The sequence below is a fragment of the Episyrphus balteatus genome, chromosome 3 (genome assembly GCF_945859705.1).
Source record: "Episyrphus balteatus chromosome 3, idEpiBalt1.1, whole genome shotgun sequence".
Classification (NCBI taxonomy): Eukaryota; Metazoa; Arthropoda; class Insecta; order Diptera; family Syrphidae; genus Episyrphus; species Episyrphus balteatus.
Window position 1 is genome coordinate 121,125,495 of NC_079136.1, and position 21,059 is coordinate 121,146,553.

At 27.7% G+C, this 21,059-nt stretch overlaps 1 protein-coding gene across 2 annotated transcripts in view; it reads left to right on the forward strand.

The window, feature by feature from the left end:
• LOC129913909 (gamma-aminobutyric acid type B receptor subunit 1) overlaps positions 1-16,741 on the forward strand; it is a 261,724-nt gene extending 244,983 nt beyond the window's left edge. Inside the window, exons 12-17 of one of the 2 annotated variants that reach the window (XM_055992884.1) lie at positions 5,311-5,352; positions 11,171-11,378; positions 11,551-11,807; positions 11,875-12,012; positions 12,425-12,614; positions 16,612-16,741. In XM_055992884.1, coding sequence (XP_055848859.1) covers positions 5,311-5,352; positions 11,171-11,378; positions 11,551-11,807; positions 11,875-12,012; positions 12,425-12,614; positions 16,612-16,634 — 858 coding nt within the window. In that variant the 3' untranslated portion in view covers positions 16,635-16,741. The remainder of the gene's footprint in view (positions 1-5,310; positions 5,353-11,170; positions 11,379-11,550; positions 11,808-11,874; positions 12,013-12,424; positions 12,615-16,611) is intronic. The other variant, XM_055992885.1, reaches the window with a different exon arrangement.
• Positions 16,742-21,059: the final 4,318 nt, after the last annotated feature.

Sequence of the window (21,059 nt, forward strand, 5' to 3'; positions counted from 1 at the left end):
AACTTTTAACTTTTTCTAGGGTCCTTGTTCATCGAAAAAGTAAAATCGAATGAATATGAAATACAAAATGTCTTATTCAGATCCCAAAATTTGATCTGATTATCCTTTTATAGTGTAAAAGTCTTTTAATTCTAACTTCTTTCTGGGGTCCTAATCCATCGAAAGGAAACTTGAGTTTCTATTCAATACCAAAAATCCTATTCAGACCCTTGAATATGATACAATTCTTCTGTTTCATAATTTTGTTTTTAAATTGAACTCTTATGGCTGTCTTTTTCGATTATCACTATGACCCCATAGAGATAATCGAAAAAATAAAATTGGATTTGTTTGGAATATGAAAAGTCTTATTTTGAACCTAGAATTTTATCTGATAATTCTGTTTATACATTTTTTTTACTAATTTGTTTTTAACTTCTTCCTGGCATCCTAATAGATAAATTGAATTCAAAATATATTCAGACCCTAGAATTTCATTAGGGTAACGTTGTGTTCAGATCTCAAGTAGATATTATAAATGATTATTTCATCTTTAATGTTTAAAATAAATTTTATGCCTTTGACCGTTCAACAAAATCTAAATTAAATCTTAACAGAATCAAACCATATTTTTACCATATGATAGACAGAGGTCTGACAAAGTAAAACGAATTTTTGGAAAATATTTAAAATTCTTATCAGAATCCATCCTTTTAACCCTAAAATTTTAATGTATCTCTTTTTATTATTTGGTTTCTGAGTTGCAGTAGTTTTTTTTTTTATTTCCAGCTCGTTGAACTCTAAGATCAATTAAGAGGTCCCAATAATCGAACGAAACAAATTACAATTTTCTTAATAAAAAAAAAACAACAACAACAAAATCAGTATAGGCATTCACTATTAACTCAATTATTTTGTTTATAAAACTTTCAGACCTCAAAAGGAGTCCTTGTCCGAAATATTTACTGACCAAACAAAATATGTAGCATGTGCAACTTCAAATATTCAGGCAATATACTCCCCTTTTAAAAGGCCCATCTATTTTGCTTTATAAAAATAACGTTTTATTTCTTGGAGCTTATTTTTATGGGTCTAATGTGTCTTTTCGGTAAATTATTTTGTCGAATGAATGTTTTTCGAAATAAAAATTTTGCGAGATATACATTGCGAGCATAGCATTTTCAGAAACAAAGATCACAACAAAAACATTACTGTTAAAAAAAGAGCCAAGTTCTCCTATGTTGAAATTATGCTAGCACAAAAAGTACTGAAATGTAAAAGTGTACAAAGTTCTAAAGCTTGGCTTTAAATTTGTATAAATAAAATTTTGGTTGTTCCCTTGGCAATTTAACTTTAAATTACCGATTTTTAAAGCTATTTGAAAAATTGCCAAGTAAACAACCAAAATTTTATTTATACAAATTTAAAGCCAAGCTTTAGAACTTTGTACACTTTTTTGTTTGAAATTTCTGGCATATTTGGTGTGGAAGTTAGAGGGGGGTCGAAAATGGCCTGAGTTGTTTCCTGTAAATAAGGGTGTAGTGCCAAAGTTGCTAGAGAACTTGGCTGGGCACTACCGTGCCCCTTGATATTGCGAGAGAAATGATAAGTAAATGTAAAATATTTCATATATTGTAACGACCAAAATCGTTTGACTCGGAGTGTATATCGTTTACACATATACAAATAAGTGTGTTGGATATGATGTCCGAAATAAAAATAAAAATATAAAAAAAAAAACTGTATTCACCACGACTGTAATTGATTTTAATTATTAATCATAAGGATGTGAATGTGTGTCTCTGTGGATTGTTATTTCCGAATCAATACTAAGAATACTTCTACAGAAAATAAAAATAAATATTATACTCGTATACCTTGCGTGTTTTTTTTATACATTTTATCCTCATCCGACAATTTTTGAAGTTATACTTCTTATGGGAGGGTGGGTATGAAAATTTACTTTTTGACAAGAATGTCAAAGGGATTATGACGCGATCACCCTGGGTAGCAGGGCTGTCGTTTCACCTTTAGAGTAGGCAGTACTTTAGTATTTAAAAATGCAGTACGCCGCAGTACGGCAAACATAAAACACACAACACGTTGCAAGTTACATGTTTCATGTGGCAAGTTGTATGTGGCAAGTTGTATGTGGCAAGTTGCGTGTGGCAAGTTGCATGTGACAAGTTGCGTGTGGCAAGTTGCATGTGGCAAGTTGCATGTGGCAAGTTGCATGTGGCAAGTTGCATGTGGCAAGTTGCATGTGGCAAGTTGCATGTGATAATTTCCATGTGGCAAGTTGCCAGAGTTGCAAAAAGCTCACATTTGAGCTCAACTCACAGCTCAGCTCAAATTTGAGCTAGGTACCATAGCTTAGCTCATTTGAGCTGAGCTGGAAGTGAGCTGAGCTGAAAGTGAGCGCCCCAACTTCCAACGCCTATATCTCAAAATTTTGAGGAAAATGAAAAAAATTTTTTTGATGCCAAAAGGTAGCGGGGACTCTAACCTACATTTGGGTACAACTCTCATCCCTGTAGGTCCACGCGTTCTCAAACCGGGAGAACTTAAATGTAAAAAAAAAATAGGCACGATTCTGAAAAAATAGGCATGATGTGGCGGTTTAACATGGAAGGCGATTTTTTAAAAATTTGACAATGTGCAAAGCGTAGGCCCATGACACAAGCTATCATTTGGCATCACTCCCGAAAATTGCTCTCAAGCGGTTTAGCTTCCAGGAGCGTTCAAAGATTCGGGGATTTTTCGAAAAAAAAATTTACCCCAACTTTCAAACGCGATTTTCTCGGAATTTTGAAAAAAATCGAAAAACCGGATTATACCACTATCGGGTAGCTGAAAATATAAGCTTTCATATGGCACCACTCCCCTGTCTCTATATCAAAGCGTTCCAACGCCTATATCGCGGAATTTTGAAGAAAATGAAAATAAAATTTTTGATGCCAAAAGGTAGCGGGGACTCTAACCTACATTTGGGTACAACTCCCATTCCTGTAGGTCCACGCGTTCTCAAACCGGGAGAACTTAAAAGTAAAAAAAAAATAGGCACGATTCTGAAAAAATAGGCATGATGTGGGGGTTTAACATGGAAGGCGATTTTTTAAAAATCTGACAATGTGCAAAGCGTAGGCCCATGAGACAAGCTATCATTTGGCATCACTTCCAAAAATTTTTCTCAAGCGGTTTAGCTTCCAGGAGCGTTCAAAGATTCGGGTATTTTTCGAAAAAAAAATTTACCCCAACTTTCAAACGCGATTTTCTCGGAATTTTGAAAAAAATCGAAAAACCGAATTATACCACTATCGGGTAGCTGAGAATATAAGCTTTCATATGGCACCACTCCCCTGCCTCTATATCAAAGCGTTCAGCTCCCAGAAGTTTTTTCGCGCCCCCAACTTCCAACGCCTATATTGCGGAATTTTGAAGAAAATGAAAATAAAATTTTTGATGCCAAAAGGTAGCGGGGACTCTAACCTACATTTGGGTACAACTCCCATTCCTGTAGGTCCACGCGTTCTCAAACCGGGAGAACTTAAAAGTAAAAAAAATAGGCACGATTCTGAAAAAAAGGCGATTTTTTTTAAATCTGATAATGTGCAAAGCGTAGGCCCATAACACAAGCTATCATTTGGCATCACTCCCAAAAATTGCTCTCAAGCGGTTTAGCTACCAGGAGCGTTCAAAGATTCGGGAATTTTTCGAAATTAAAAATTTACCCCAACTTTCAAACGCGATTTTCTCGGAATTTTGAAAAAAGTCGAAAAACCGAATTATACCACTATCGGGTAGCTGAGAATATAAGCTTTCATATGGCACCACTCCCCTGCCTCTATATCAAAGCGTTCAGCTCCCAGAAGTTTTTTCGCGCCCCCAACTTCCAACGCCTATATTGCGGAATTTTGAAGAAAATGAAAATAAAATTTTTGATGCCAAAAGGTAGCGGGGACTCTAACCTACATTTGGGTACAACTCCCATTCCTGTAGGTCCACGCGTTCTCAAACCGGGAGAACTTAAAAGTAAAAAAAATAGGCACGATTCTGAAAAAAAGGCGATTTTTTTTAAATCTGATAATGTGCAAAGCGTAGGCCCATAACACAAGCTATCATTTGGCATCACTCCCAAAAATTGCTCTCAAGCGGTTTAGCTACCAGGAGCGTTCAAAGATTCGGGAATTTTTCGAAATTAAAAATTTACCCCAACTTTCAAACGCGATTTTCTCGGAATTTTGAAAAAAGTCGAAAAACCGGATTGTACCGGAATTTTTTTTTATGATAAAAAAAGAAATATTTTACTAAAAAAATAGAAATATATTTACTATTGAAAAAACCAAGAGAAAAGATCACGAAAAATTATCTGTTTTATTTATAAAAATATCCATGTGTTAAAATAATTATTCCATTAATAACTAGAACCAAACATCTTAAGCTATGGTGTTTTATAAAAGTTTAAAATATCTTCAAATTTCATTATACTTTCCAAATAAAAATCAATGTATCCTCTCACCCATCACAGCTCAGCTCACTTTACCTTAGCTCACCCAACAGCTCAGCTCAGCTCACCGATAGCTCAGCTCACCCAACAGCTCAGCTCAACCATCAGCTCAGCTCAAATGAGCTGGAGCTATGGTACATAGCTCAAAAGTGAGCTAGCTCAAAATTTGAGCTGAGCTGTGAGTTGAGCTCAGCTCACTTTTGAGCTTTGTAGCAACCCTGCAAGTTCCATATTGCTACTACTAGTGCTGAAGCACACACAATTCTCATAAAGTTACCATATCGCACATTTTATGCGCAATTCATTTACTTTCGTTAACCATATACCGTACGTTCTGAGCCGCACAACATGAGTAAATTTCACAGAATAAATTGAAAACTACATGGACGCAAGGAGGATGAAAGAATTAATTTATTGTTCACTTGATAAAAATGTAAAAAAACTAAGTGTGGATTACTTCATAATAGAAATTAAAAATATCAAATGAAATTCATTTACATATACTGAATGAGAAGTATAACTTCAGCCGCGTGTACATGTGTACACACACTCTTTTTTTTTTTTTTATGTCAAGGGAAATACTTTAGCTCATAGGGAATGTGTTGGTTGGTAAATTATTTAATTCCTAAATAAGAATATTTATTCCTTATATAAAATGATATAATGTAGAATAAATACCTCGAGAATAATATTGATTAATTGTTTATCACGAAAATAAACAATTTTGTTGTCTGTTTTTGTCTGAGACAATTATTAAAATTTGATGAAAGTTTTTATTTTTTGCTAATATTTATTTTAAGAATTTATTTTTTTTTTCTATTCAGGGACTAATTGCGAAATCGAAGGCGAAAGCATTGCGCAATGCGGTATGTACAATAAAAAACGGAACAGTAATTTCACAAAAAAAAAAAAAATAAAAGCACATCGCTTAGAAGCACAAAAATAGATTAATTCACATAAATATAATCGCAGTTATATTTAATTGTAAATAAATTAAACTTTATTGATCCTGTATAAAAGGATCGAAAAGTTTCGCTAAAAATCACATTATTTTTAAATTAAATATTTTATAAATATACTCAAATTTTGTGAGGTTAGTTAAAAAATTTTAATTAACTTCAATTCCGTTTGAATTATTTTATTGCAGTCTTTTATAATAATTAACTTATTTTCGTTTGTCAAAAGCTTAGTGTAATAGAATTTTTAGTAAGACAAAATTTCGACACTTTATTTTGTAATTTACCAACTGCACATTTGAAACTTTATTCAAGGTAAATGCCCAAGAAAAACTTACTGGCTCAATCTAAAGCACAATGCAGAGCAGAAAAAAATATACATTAATCACCACTAACCACTTATTCGATTAAGATTATAATCTTATTAATAATTATGAAATAAAGAAAAGACATTTTAAAATTTTCAAAGATTCCATAGGACAACAAAACACAGTTCAAACCTAAAACTTTTAACAGTTCACGTGATACAAACAATTGTTAAAAAATTTATCTAATTTATCTAATATCCCCCCCCCCACCAGATTTTTTGGAATGTGTTGAGATTTGATTTTCTTATCCTTATCGAGTTTGAACACTTTTTAGTGTGACAGCCGATTTAAAACATTTTTCTTCTTCATGTTGATCAACTTAAAATATGAAAGAAAGACTAAAGCGTATAGACTATTGTACCGGAAGGTTTCTATTTTCGTCCTTATAGGCAGAAGCAGCAATTTCCTTAAAAGTTACTTTAAATTAGAAAAAAAATATTAAAAACATTTTTTGTGATCATATGCCACTTATTATGGTCAGAATGAATTATTTTGTTAGGGTAAATGGATAATAACACGACCAACGGATAATCGTCCCGTAACTAATTTACAGTAGTCGAATTTTATTGATAACACTGGTCTGCAAGGAAATCCTCCTTTAAATAAAACTATACTTTTTGTATGCTTATTCCGAATCCGACGTCAGAATTGACCTAGCACGTCATGTTTTTTTTTAGATATTCCTTTTAGAAAATCTCAAAAACCCATTTTTTTGCTGTTTTCGAAGAAATATTTTGGCATAATGTAATCTTTTTCAATTAAAATTGTTACGGTTTATAAAAGAACTTATTTTTTCTTTCAAATTCAGGTTTCAATCTTCTCAATACACCTTTTCTTCTCCGAGATACCGTAATTTAAGTAAGTTTAGTAGGTTTGGCATATCTCTTACCATAAAGAAACTGATCTCTAAAAATTAATATATCTTTCTCCCTAGAACAAAAGTATACTTTTGTAATGGACATTAGTGTGCTGATTTTGAATCCGAACTCAAAAAAATTTCGGTCAGCTCTGGTTTTTTGATATAGTAGTTTTTTTTTTTTTGAGATTTTCTAAAAAAAAAAAACTTGATTTTGTGATACTTTAATGTGAATATTTTAAAATCCTGACGTGATAGAATTTTTTTGACTATAAATTCTAACTCAGCACATAAAAAACAATAAGAAAAATATACTTTTGTTTCAAATCTGAAGCTTTACAAGATAGTTTATCGAATGGTTTATTACAAATAAGATATTTCTAAATAGAAAAATAGTATATAAAATTACAAAACACGTAAAAATTTTGTTTAATGTATTTTATTATGGTTTTCTTTTTACATATTTGACTTTATAAATATAATGGGCATTGATATTTTACATTATCCTTAATTAAGGTGTTTTTTTTCATGTAGGATTTACTAAATAGTGAAGGATTTCGAAATGTCTGCTTTTTTTTGTCAATCAGTATTTTAAAAAGTGAGTAAACATTAATGTAAAAAGACATTTTTGGTATCAATCGATAGGTCATATCATGAAGAATAAGTCTTCCAAATTTGAGCTCAATGCGACAAATAGTTTTAATTTTATACAAGTTCAAATTAATCTAAAAGGGTGATTTTTTTAGAAACTACCCACATTTTTAAGTAAAATTTTGAGACTATTAGCTCATATTTGCATATCCGTAAATTATAACTTTTGCCAGCAAAAAACACCACATTGTTTATTCCATTTGGTTTAGAGCAGAGACCAATCCAACAAATCAAACGTGACAAAAATCGGACCAGGGTAGTGCATATAAATGTAAATTAAAAAGAGGTTGTCTGTAAAGCCGGCTTACGGACGATGATTTTACGTGATAACGTCGTAAGAAAACAGATTGTGTGCTTTTAAAATGAGTCAATTGAAGCGTTTATTTATTTCAAACAATCATAATTTACAAGAAAAAGCTAAAAAAAATTACCTTTTTTCTTTTCTCATTACCTATATTAATTTTTTTATTTTAAAAGCTTACAAAAAAAATTGTACCATTAAAAAGCCAAATATTTCTTCTATATAATAAAACCATTTTCAAATTTTTACAATGCACAAAAAGTATTAAAATATTTTATTAAAAACAATCATTTCTTATGAAAAAAGTGAAAAAAATCATTTTCATCACCCAAAAATTCATTTTTTTTATATAACAAGCTATAATAAATTTTATACCACCTGAAAGATTATTGCTTCAACTCAAAATATATATATCGATCATGTCTATTAGGCATCTACAAAAAGAGCTAGAATTTTTTGAACTCGATCAATTTTCATCAAAAAAAGCAACAAAAAAAAACATATAATTTTATGTTCTCACGCTATTGAATCAATTTTTTTAGACAACCTATAAAAAATTTTATATCATGTAAACGCTTATAATTTCACCTTCCATATGACGTTTCAATCTTATTTCTGCGATGCCTACAAAAATAGTTAAAATTTTTTAACGCCAACCATGTCGAAATCCCAAACTGAGATTACGGTATTGAGGTATTTCGCATTTTTTTTAATTTAACATTGTATAGCTTGTAGTTTATGTACAGTTATGTGTGATATACCAAATGAAAGGTAACATCATCAGAATGCTCAATAAAGTTAAATCAAATTTGTATTTGCTTTAGATCAAAAGATAGAACCTGTTGAATAATAAAACTTTATTTTTACCGTTATCTTAAAATTGTGACTACAAAATTAATTGAAATTTTGCACAAATATAGTCCTGTTCATTATCCACCTAAAATATAAATTTCATTTATTTATCTGTTGAAGAAAAAAAGATAAAAATAAAAAACGGTTAAAAAAGGTAAACAAAAAACTTGGGACAAAAAAACTTGTTTTTCCCGTTATTCAGTCAAAACCCATTTTAAAACACCAATTTTTCGCACATGTATGCGCACAATCATAGACTACATAATTTATAAGCTTGAGATTTTTTGAATGCTACAAAAAATTTAAAAAAATAAATACTCACCCAAAAATACCTCAAAATAAGTATAGGTGTTTTTCAAAAATTCATATTTCGAAACGCAGAGACTTAAAAAAAAAAAATCTGTATCAGTTCCCTAACTTTTTTTTTATTATCTTTCGAATGACGTTTTTCAAATTGTCAAAAAAAAATTCCCCTACCTATAATCATTACTTTGTCGAAGGTCTCCCTCATGTTTAAGTTTTAGAAAACCATTTTTAGATTGGTTTTTAAATTTTTGAGAAGTTTTTTCAATACCATTGTCGGTCTAGCAATAAATTCAACTCTTTAAATTGCGGCGTTTAGAAAAAAAACCAATTTTTTGAAATTTTGTTTTACCCCTATTTACCCTATTAAAAGATAGATTTTTTTTAAAATCCTTCAAATTAACTTTAGTTTATTATCTTTCCAATAAGCTATAGAAGATTTTTGTATCTATTTTTAATTGAAATTTTTGCCACACTGCGAAAGTGCGAGAGTGGAACGCTAGAAAATGGCGTCACTTTTTTGTGGTGGCTGCCATGATTCATCGATTTATAAGACGTTATCACGTCAAAAAATAAAATCAAAATTTGTATCGCAAATAAGATATAATATTTTGCACGAAAAAATAAAATTTAAATAAAATATTTTCTCCATTGAAAAAAAAAAAAATTAATGCAAAATGTGTACATTAAATATTTTTTTTAATTCATCGAATTTTTTACAATTTTTGCTATTATACATTAACTATTTCAACTATAATATTGAACCTATTGTATGACCAAATAGTTGAAATTGTAATAAAAAAAATATTTAATGCATTTTTTTTTTATATACATACCTAATGCAGAAAATATTTTTTTTTTTTATTTATAATAACATTTTTTTAATGCAAAATATATTATTTGCAATCAAAAGTAAATTTTCAATGTACAAATACTTTTTCAGTTGCAATAAATACTTTTTAATTCAATTTTTTTTTAAATTGCAACAAATATTTTTTTTTAATTACTTACTTTGATATGCCTTTTCTCATGTTAATGATATTTTTTTTAGTCTTCAAAGGCTTGGAATACAAAATATATTTTTGTTGTTTTATTTGATCTTTGTTTACTACACATTTACACATTGACAAAGAATTGTATTAAAAGAGAAATTATCATTAACATGAGTTAAAGTAAAACAAAGTAACAGTAGCCTAAGGGTATTCTTATATCAGCACTGAATAGTATAAACTTTGCAAATAGAGTATTACTGTAGAACAATATTATTCGTAGAATAAAACCAAGAATCACCTCTTAAATTTTCCTTATCTTATTCCGGGACACCCTGTGTATAAAAAAAAAAATGTGTAACAATTCTTCTTTCAGTGAGGTATTTCAAACATGAACTTCTTTTTCTTTTTTTAATTCTGGAAATTACCATAGAATATTTTCGAGGAGTATTAGCAGCCAGCACCCACTTGGATAATATTTAAAAAAAAAACGCTTTTACACATTCCCACAAATCTTAATTTTAAAGCTTAAACTCTTTTGAGTATTTCTTATGTGTGTGCAGAACTCACTGATTATCCATCATTTTCAAAGCACTATTATAGAAAATCTAGAACAGCATTTTTGTAACTGTATATAGCAGAAAGAACAATTTGCAAAAAAAAAAAATAAGAAAAAAATTAAATCATCCATGTTCTTTCCAAAAATCACGTCTGTGCAATTTGTCAAGAGTCCATTTAACAATCATACAAATACACATTCACACACACATACTAGAACTGTACAAATCTAGATATATACAAGAAGAACAAGGAACACTCAACTTAATGTTGCATAATAAAGAATAAAAACGCATTTGCATAAAAATTCAATCACACAAAACGAACGACGAACTACTTTGACTTTCATACATATACAAAAAAAAAAAAAAGTAGGTATCTTGCACAAAAATTGTATCAACGAAAATGTATCTCCGCAACAGAAAGAAGTGCATCTATTACGTGACACTTTCATAAGTAGACACAACGTGATGCACAAAGAATTCACTTCACTCGTCGTCTACTCAATCCAATGCAATGCTGATGCTGATGCTGATGATGCAATGTGAACTGCTCTTTCTTGCTCTTATTTTGCCTTCCATTTTGACCTAAAGTGACTCCAAAATCATGCATATCCTCCTCTATATAGCTATATCGTAGAAGGATTTGTGCCATCATGCCATTTTGTAAATCTCATACAAAACTCATACAATGAAAAGTTCATAATAATGTCCTCTCTCGCTATGCCCAAACACATCCTCTTTTTGCTTCATCCACTTTTGCACTATCCTGCTCTTCAGGACCCATCAAACACAAAACCTATATCGTTTACTTTATTTTTTTTTTTTTTTTTGTAATTTTATTTTTACAGAAAAAAGTCGAACCATGGAAACTATACACAATGGTTTCCGGCTTACTGTCAGTCGATTTGGTTATCCTCTTGGCATGGCAAATATTCGATCCACTGCAGCGTATCCTGGAGACATTTCCCCTCGAAGATCCCATCTCAACGACGGATGATATTCAAATTCGCCCCGAGCTGGAACATTGTGAGAGTGAAAGGAATTCCATGTGGCTGGGTAAGTTAGAGGATGAGTTCATTAAACACAGACACAAACACACACACAGACAAACAAATATTATAGATAGGTCCTTTTTATAACAAAGTTAACGAACATTTTACTCTGGCAAACTGAAATTATTTGTGCAAAACTTTTGTTTTGTTTTGTTTTGTTGTGTGTGTTATTGCAGGACTCGTGTATGGATTTAAAGGATTGATCCTAGTTTTTGGACTGTTTCTTGCTTATGAGACACGTTCGATAAAAGTAAAGCAAATCAACGATTCGAGATATGTTGGCATGAGCATATACAACGTGGTTGTCCTTTGCCTGATAACAGCACCCGTTGGCATGGTTATTGCTTCACAGCAGGACGCATCGTTTGCATTTGTGTCGTTGGCTGTGATATTTTGTTGTTTTCTCAGCATGTTGCTGATATTTGTGCCAAAGGTTAGTTTTGACATTTTTTATGAGAAATCTAACTTTTATTTACTTCTTATGAATAAAAAAAAAAAAGGTAATTGAAGTGATTCGACATCCAAAGGATAAAGCAGAATCAAAATATAATCCAGACTCGGGGATTTCAAAAGAAGACGAGGAAAGGTATCAAAAGCTGGTTACAGAGAATGAAGAACTGCAACGACTGATATCACAGGTAAGCAAGCAGCAAGCTTTAGCTCCTTTATATCCTTTTCCTTTATCCATATCACCATCATGTAATCAACTCTTTTTTGATTTGTTTGAGTTGTTAAAAGCATTCCTTTGAGCTTGTTTACTTATGTTTTTTTTTTTTTTTTTTTTTCATTTGAAGTGAAATTTAATTACTAAATTGTGTAGTTTCACGTTGGGCGCCACTTAAGAAAAGAAACAAAAACTATATTTGCACTGAAAAGTATGCAATTTTTTTCTTTCTTTAAATTGTTTTCTCATTAAATATCTCTTTAACCCTCTCCCACAGACTGTATATCGTTTATTTATACTCATTTATAACAACCCTGACATACTAATGCTTTTCAATTAACTTTTTTTTTTTCATTTTCTCGTTTTTTTTTTTTTTTCATTCATAGAAGGAAGAAAAAATCCGACTTCTTCGACAACGATTAGTGGATCGGGATGCGAATAATAAACCACCAGGAGAAGGAGGTGGCGGTGGAAGTGCGGCGGGTGTTGGAGGAGGAACTATTACAACGACGACAAATGTAATAGGTTCACAAGGCACCGTTAACATAACACCGACAACATTAGCAATTACACAAGGTAAAGAATCATTAGTAGTGATCCAGCCTGAAGCGACTACATCGTCTGACTTCGATAGTGCTATTGGTTTAGGTTATTCACAAATGACACGCTCTTCAAGAGCAAGTCAATCAGACTTTGAATTTTCAGATAGTTATTTATAAAGATAGATGGAGAGAAAAAGAAGGTACCTATTTCATTTATTCTATGAAGGATAATTATTTTAAGAGATAATTGAGGTATTTTTAAGTAAAACAACTATTGAATAAATATTTAAGTAGAAATTTACTTTAAGAACAAAGAGAGACAGGTAAACTATAAATTAAATAAGTTTAAGGGTTAAATTTGATGGAATGAAAACTATATAAAAAGTAACAAAACATATTCTGAACTAAAAAAGTAATTCTTTGATTTATTTGAGAATGATTCATTTTAAAAATCGTGAACAATGTAATTCTGATATCTTTTTGTTTAAATGGCGCCCAACGTGGAACATTATTTTTTTGTTATGAGCATAAAAAAAATTCTTTTAAATTCATCGAGTGAGGCATCAAAAGAAAGGTCTCTTTTAACTCTATTAATAGCTGAAAACCAAAAGTTTCTTGCAGTTTTGTTTGAAAATTATTTGCAATCAAAAAACTTAATTTTTAATTTTTTTTCATTCGGAAGCAAATATTTTCGGATTTAAATCTCGAAACAAGTTTTGGTTTACAGATACGAGTTCACAATGAACAGGCCTATCTATTTATTTAACAAAATTACAAATTTATTTTTTTCGGATTTTCGAGAAAAAATCAAGGTTAACCCCTTGCCGAAAAAAGGACTTTTTCAAAATTTTCTTCGAAATCGATCGAGTGAGGCATCAAAAGAAAGGTCTCTTTTAACTCTATTAATAGCTGAAAACCAAAAGCTTTCGCAGTTTTGGTTGCAAAATTATTTGCAATCAAAAAACCTAATTTTTAATTTTTTTTTCATTCGGAAGCAAATATTTTCGGATTTAAATCTCGAAACAAGTTTTGGTTTACAGATACGAGTTGACAATGAACAGGCCTATCTATTTATGTAAGAAAATTACCAATTTATTTTTTTCGGATTTTCGAGAAAAATCAAGGTTAACCCCTTTCCGAAAAAAAGGACTTTTTCAAAATTTTCTTCGAAATCGATCGAGTGAGGCATCAAAAGAAAGGTCTCTTTAAGCTCTATTCAAAGATGAAAACCAAAAGTTTCTTGCAGTTTTGGTTGCAAAATTATTTGCTATCAAATATGGAAGCAAATATTTTTTTTTTTTTGTTTGTGGAAAAAAAAAAACATCACCTAATTTTTTTATAAGCACACATCTAGCCATATCATTACAATAGAATCGTCTTCCCTGAAAATAAAATGCAATATAAATTCAAAAAGTAAAACTTAAACCTTATAAAATAAAAAAAATGTTTCAAGCTGATTTAAGTCCACAAAATACTTACAAAAATTTATTAAATAATAAATACATTTTTAAGTAAGCATAAGTATGTATATAAAATTATTAAATAAATGTCTTAATTAATTCAAATTTAATTTTTAAAGATGTTTTTAACAAAAAAATAATAAATTAAATAGTTACATTTAATGCAAAATAGTGGTACACTAAACTAAACATTAAAATTAAATACGACCAATAAAATATAAATACTAAATAATTACAAAAATAGAAAATAAGCAAAAATTTATGTTGTGCAGAAAATTATTATTAGAAGATAAAATTAATAAAAATTGTTATTGTTACATAAAAAAAAAAAAAACTAGAAACAAATTTGTTTTATTTCCCAATCAAACTAAACAAAAAATATTTAAATTTTATTTTTTTTTTTTTAATTTTTTCTGTGCACACAAGCAAACAATTATTGTATAATTTTACTAGTACAACTTAAATTTTTGCTCAATTAAAATAATAAATAGTAAATTTTATTATCTGCACTTAATAAGCACAAATAATTATATATAAATTAATCAATATTAATATTAACATTTTAGTATAGTAGCTACAAATACATAGATAAATACTAAAGCACATACTTTCTTTCTTATTCAAAATATTTATTTATTTTTATATTGAAAATTTAATGGGTAAGGTTAAATGGTTTGATCAAAAAAATGTAGGTATACAAATTTTTAATAATTGACACATAAAAACGCACATAATAACAGTATTTTGTTTTGTTGCCAATTTAATTTGCAAAGTATTGCTTTTAAAATTGCATTTTAAGATTATTGGGAAAAGTACTATATGTTAACCCATCGTGGGAAAAAAATACATCCATCGTGGGAGACATTCATAGAAAAAATGTCTCGTTAGGCTCTTTTAAAAAATTAAAAATAAAAGGTCCTTTGACTTCAGTTTGTGTTTTTTTATTACCTACAAATTTAAGTTGATCGACTAGCAATTTAGTTTGGATGCAAATATTTTCATCCCCAAACAACTTCGAAACAAATTTTTGGTTGAATTGTATTAATTTTTAATTTGATTCTTTTGAAAAGAGGAAACTTTCAGGCAAAACTTTTTTGTTTCTATACAAAAACTCTTGCAACAGATTTAAAGGAATCGATTTTTTTTTTTTCATAAGAAAACGAAAACATCACAAAAGATTTATTAAAATAATTTTAAAATGCAAATAACCGAAATAATGTTCGTTCGTTATGCCACCTTTACATAATAGCCTCCATATTATTATTCTTTACAACTCCGTCAGCATCATCATCAACGCAAAGAAGAAGAAAAAAAATATCCTTTTCATACGCTTGACTGACAGTAATCATTATAAAAGGAAAGAAAACCCTTTTTTTCGCTGAGCACAGAAATTTCAATAGCTTGAAAATTTTCTTAAAAAAAAAAAAATATATTATTTAAAAAAAAAAAGAAAAAAATATAAATTCAACCAAAACCGCAAGTAGGTATCCTACAACCTACCTTCTGAAGTAAAGCAAAAAAAAAAAAAAAAATACTTTTTAAATCCATCTGTCAACACGTTTCAATCACTTACCAAAAAAAATGAAGAAAAAAAAAACCCTGTGGTAAGCATTATTCTTTCTCTCAACACCAACGCGCGCACATACCGTTGTCGTATTTGTATTTTTGCAGGACGACAACGTATGTGTAATATATGACGGTGAGAAGCAAGAGGAAAGCAATTTACGCCACAACAATTGATACCAGATGAGCTGGTGTAGTCCTTTAACAAAGGACACTCGTTATCCAACCCATCATCACGCATATATACATTATACATATCCTTCCATGCAAAAACATACGTTCCATACACACACACACACACATATATACATTTATATGATATTGTGCTTACGGCCATATTGCGTATTATGATGCCGAACCGCTATTATAATACAACCAAGTGAAATTATTATGCAAAATAGTTAAAAGATACTTCGCAGCACAAAAAAAATGTGTATGGTAGATAGGTACCTATTTTACCATATAGTACAGGTATACCGTTATGGATATATAATAGTACCACCAACCCATCACAAGCTAACAAAAAAAAAAAAGGCTTTTTAAATTTTTTGTTTGTTTTTTTTTTTTTTTTTTATTCTTTTGTATTTTCCAATTGAATGGCGAAAAAGTTTTCCATATTCTCACGGATGAGGGTCATACTCTGAAAGGATGTCGAGAACTCATTGAATTTGTTTCTTTTTTTATATATATATATATTTTTTTTTTTTTCAACTGAACAGTTTTTCAAATCAAAAGTTAATTTGAGTTTTCCTCTTGTCGATTTTAAGTACCTTACCACAGGATAAATACACTTTTTTGTTCTATTTATTTATCAAAAGGATCAAAATAAGTATTGAAAATTGTAAAGGCTTCAAAAGTAGTTTTTTTTTTTTTTTTTCATTATATAATATGATTAAAGGTAAGTAGGATGACATTTATATTTACTTGTGATAATTTAATTAAATTAAATTTAAATATTTTATTTATTTATTAAAAACTTATTTTTTTTTTTTTTAATTTTATTTTCAGATACACATGATCATCATACATGAAAAAACGAGTCAATTTCTTTCACGTGATAGGTAAATAAGAAATAAATTCAATTTAATAACAAAATAAATGAAAATTAAAAATTAAAAGAAAATTTAATAAAATTAAAACAATTTTGTGTAAATATAAATAAAAAAAAATAAACATAATTTTAAGAAAAAAAAAAAAAAAATTAGGCAAAATGTTAAGCAAACGAATTAATACAAATTAAGTATTTTTTTGTTAAGTTTGTATTTAAAATACCTGTTTTACCTATTTACTTTTTTTTTTTTTTTGTTTAAATAAATAAATTTATATAAAAAAGTAAAATTTTTCTACATCAAATGTTATTTTTGCAATTTTATTTCATTTAAAGTGATTTATAGTATTTTTAAGAAAGGTTGTATTTTTGTAGAAAAATTTTTATGTTTTATATTTTTTTTTCCAACTAATATCAATTATTATTAAGAATTTTGTTTAAAAGTTTTTTAATTATACAGTCTTTTGTGATAACTTATTTGTCCTTTAACATTTTTTGTGTTTTAAAAACTCACATCAAATCAAGCGCACAAAATAATATGTAATTTATATAAATTTTTAACAGACATTCCATTTTTTTTTGTTTTTATTTTTTATTTATTGATTTCTATTTTTGAATTTTTTATTTTTTGTTTTTAATTTTAATTTTTACATTTCTTATTTTTTTTTTTTTTTTTTGTTCATTTTAATTTTTATTTTTTTTTTCCTATTTATTATTTAAACTTTTTTTTTTATTAAATATAATTTTCTTTTCTTATACATGATTTTTTTAATAAAAAAAAATTATGGAAAATAAATTATTGTAAATACCAAAATAAAAATAAGAGACAAACTTTCCGTAGAGGTAGGATATACAATCGAAAAAAAAAAAACAAACAAAAAAATGGTAAATTTAAATCAATTATACAAATTTCATATAACCATGTACTATTCTGCGCTGATATAAATAAAAAAAAATAATATATAAATATAACGAAACCTGATTTATTCATTAAAAAAAATAAAAACATAAATTAAAATGTTAAATAAAAAAATTGCCACAAACGTAGCTGACTTCATTAATGATATTGTTTTGTTATTTTGTTAAGTTTTTTTTTATACATAGTAGTTCAAACTTTTCATCAACAAAATGTAGTTTAAAGGACGAACTTATAGCTAATAAGTGTATACTTTTTAATTTTGTTTTTAATTTTATTTTTTATTATTAATACAAATTTTCATGCATAGTAAATTTAGATAAAAATAGATAAAAAAAAAAATAAAAATAAAATCTTGTAGATAACATTTTTTTATTTATTTTAAATAAAGTGACGAGGGAGATAATTCATATAGTTAAATTTAAATAAAAATAAAAGAATATAAAAAAAAAAAAACTATACAAAAAATAAAATTCAATCTGTAAAAACAAAAAAGAGAATACAAAATATAAAAAAAAAAACTTCTGAAACCACATGCAAAGAAATTCCTAAGAAATGAAAGACTTTAAAACTCAAATTTATATAAATTAAGTATAAATTTTAAATTAAGTTTAAAATAAATAAAAAAAAAATATTATAAGCAAAAATAAATTATGTATACATTTAAAAAAAAAAGGTAAAAAAGGTAAAAAACTTAAATGTAATTGTAGTAGATATTGAAAAAAAAAAACAGTGAAAATTGAATGATGAAGAATTATTTGTAGTTAATGTAGGTAATTTAAATATTATAAGAAAATATAAATAAATAAAAAAAAAAAAAACAACTTGTTAATTAAATATTAGATGATTCTACATATAAAAAAAAATTATTAGAAAAAAATAATAAATAAATTGTAATAAATTGTGTTCTTTATTATATTTGTTACAAGAAAAATAAAAAAACAAAAATTATTAAAAATAAAAAAAAACTAGGTAGGTAAAGTGTTAGAGAAAAATAAAAAATTAAATTTCATAAGAAAAAAAAAATTAAAATAGAAATTAAGTATTAAATTATAAATAAATAAAAAAAAATTAAACAAAAATAAATATTTATAATAAAAATTTAGCAAAGCTAATTGTAAAATAAAATAAAATTTAAATCAAATTAAAAATGAAATGAAAAAAAAAAACTTAAAAATAAAATGTTTTATTGAAAAATAAATTTACAAAAGTTTTATTTTTTTTGTTTATGATATGATTATGAAGATACAAAGGAGGAAAGTAAGTATGTTGAAGTTATGTGTAGTAATTATATTTTTATTTAATGACTTTTTAGGTTACGATTAAATTAAAGTTTAAGAAAATTAAACATAAAAAATATTGAATTCTGTAACTATGGATCATTACTCTTTTTATTTGATATTTGTAAACAATTAAATGCCTGGAATAGTTAATATCATCCTTTTTGATTAAAGCTTTTTAATTATTTCCAAAAATGAGAGGGTAACCTGATGCTAAATACACTTATAGCCTCAGCTATTTTATTAATACAATTCAAACCACTTTCATTTATTATTTTCACAACCCTTTTTCTAATATATAACACCACATTGTGATCGAAATAAATGATTAAATTCACTAGCCCCTAAAAAAAAAACCTATTAATCCATCAAAAACTCACACACTTTTTCTGTTGGACACCCAATTCGACCTTTATTTTCACAGCATAAAAACAATAAAATTATATTTCCATTTGTATATGAGAGAAGATAGATATTTGAATAAATTGATTACGAGACCTATTTTTTCGATTTAGTTTTATTTGATTGTTTTCATTTTGATGTGAATGTTTAAATGACAGCAGGTCTACACTTCTACACATTTAACACACAAAATGGAGGCATAATATGTGTGTAAACAATAAAATCTAAAAAAAAAAAAAAAAAATCATAATCATTTATCATTTTGAAACAAATACACAAAAAAATATACAAGTGGAAAAAAGGGAAGTGTTCGGAAACGGGTTAGAAACAACATAACAATCATTTATTTTTTTTTTTTTTTTTGTTTTTTGTTCTTGTTTATTACGAATCAATCGAAATAACCCTTCGTCAAGTTTGAATTATGATTTCCGGTTCCGTTAGCAATGGTCATCAAATTCTACAGAATACAAAAAAATATCATTTTCGAAGAAAAAATTATATTTTTACTCGTTTGTTGTTCAACATAAATGCTTTATTATTTTATAACGAGCAACTATTTTTTTGTTTTTATACTAAAAATTGTTATGTGTTTTTATTTTTATTCTAATTCATTGGTATTAAAAAAAAAAAATGTCACAAATATTTTTTCTTTGTTCTAGAAAAACATCCATTAAGCTATAGATTTTTCAAATTGTTTTCTAATTAATGTTAGACAATGTGAAAATGTTATGAGTGGAAATTGTTTGCTTTTGTTTTTGAGTTTTTGTAATTAACGATTGAACAACAATGCCATAAATGTCAATTACAATGAATTTAAAATAAATTTTCTGTGAATATGGGCAATTTAATATGATGCTTAAAAATATTGAATTCGTATTCGAGTAGAATAAAACGATAATTATACAAAAATTTAAGAGAAAATATAGAGGATGGGAAAATTTATGACGAAATTTAAATTTTTGATTTTAGTTTTTGTTAAGTATTTTGGTTGAAATTCGGTCGAAGGATAATATTTGTAACAAAATTTCCTAATTTTCATATATTTTATATCATAAATTCTTGATAATAAAAAGATACAGGACAGCGAATTCGAAAAAAAAGTAACTTTTGAAAAAATCCCCCGAATCTATCGAGTGAGTTGAGAAGCGACAGTTTCTTGATACCAAAGTCTCGAAAGAATTTTTAGTTTAGGAAAATAAAAATCTATTTTTTTCAGATATTCAAAAAAAAATCCAAGTTGAAGCCCTTGAAGAAAATTGATAAAGTTTAAAAAATTTCTTCCAAATCTATCGAGTGATACATCAAAAGAAAGGTCTGTTTAAACTCTATTCATAGTTGAAAAGCAAAAGTTTCTTGGAGGTCTGGTTCGTGAGTTATTTGCATCCAAAAAAATATTTGTTTAGCTTCGAAGGCGATAACTTGGAACCAAGTAGTAGAGTAACTAAAGCGAATTATTAGGGAACCCGGCCGAACAGCTCTGATTTTGACAATTTTTTTTTTTCAAACGTAGGTAATTAAAAATACTTTAAAGTCTATAGATTAAAAATTGCCGGTGTTGCCGTATTGTTTTTTAAAATTAAAATTAATTTTTTTTTAACTAAACCATTTTTTTTTTTGCTTAAATTTCATAAAACAAATGATAGCAAAAGATTCTCTAGGTAATTTAAGGAAAATATATAAAAGGCAGTAAGGGACAATCTTCCATCGTTTAAGCGATAAATGCAATTTTCTAACATTCTGACCTCAAACACAAAAAAAATATTTTGAAAACAACGGCAACACCTACAATATTTTAAAATACATTTTTAAA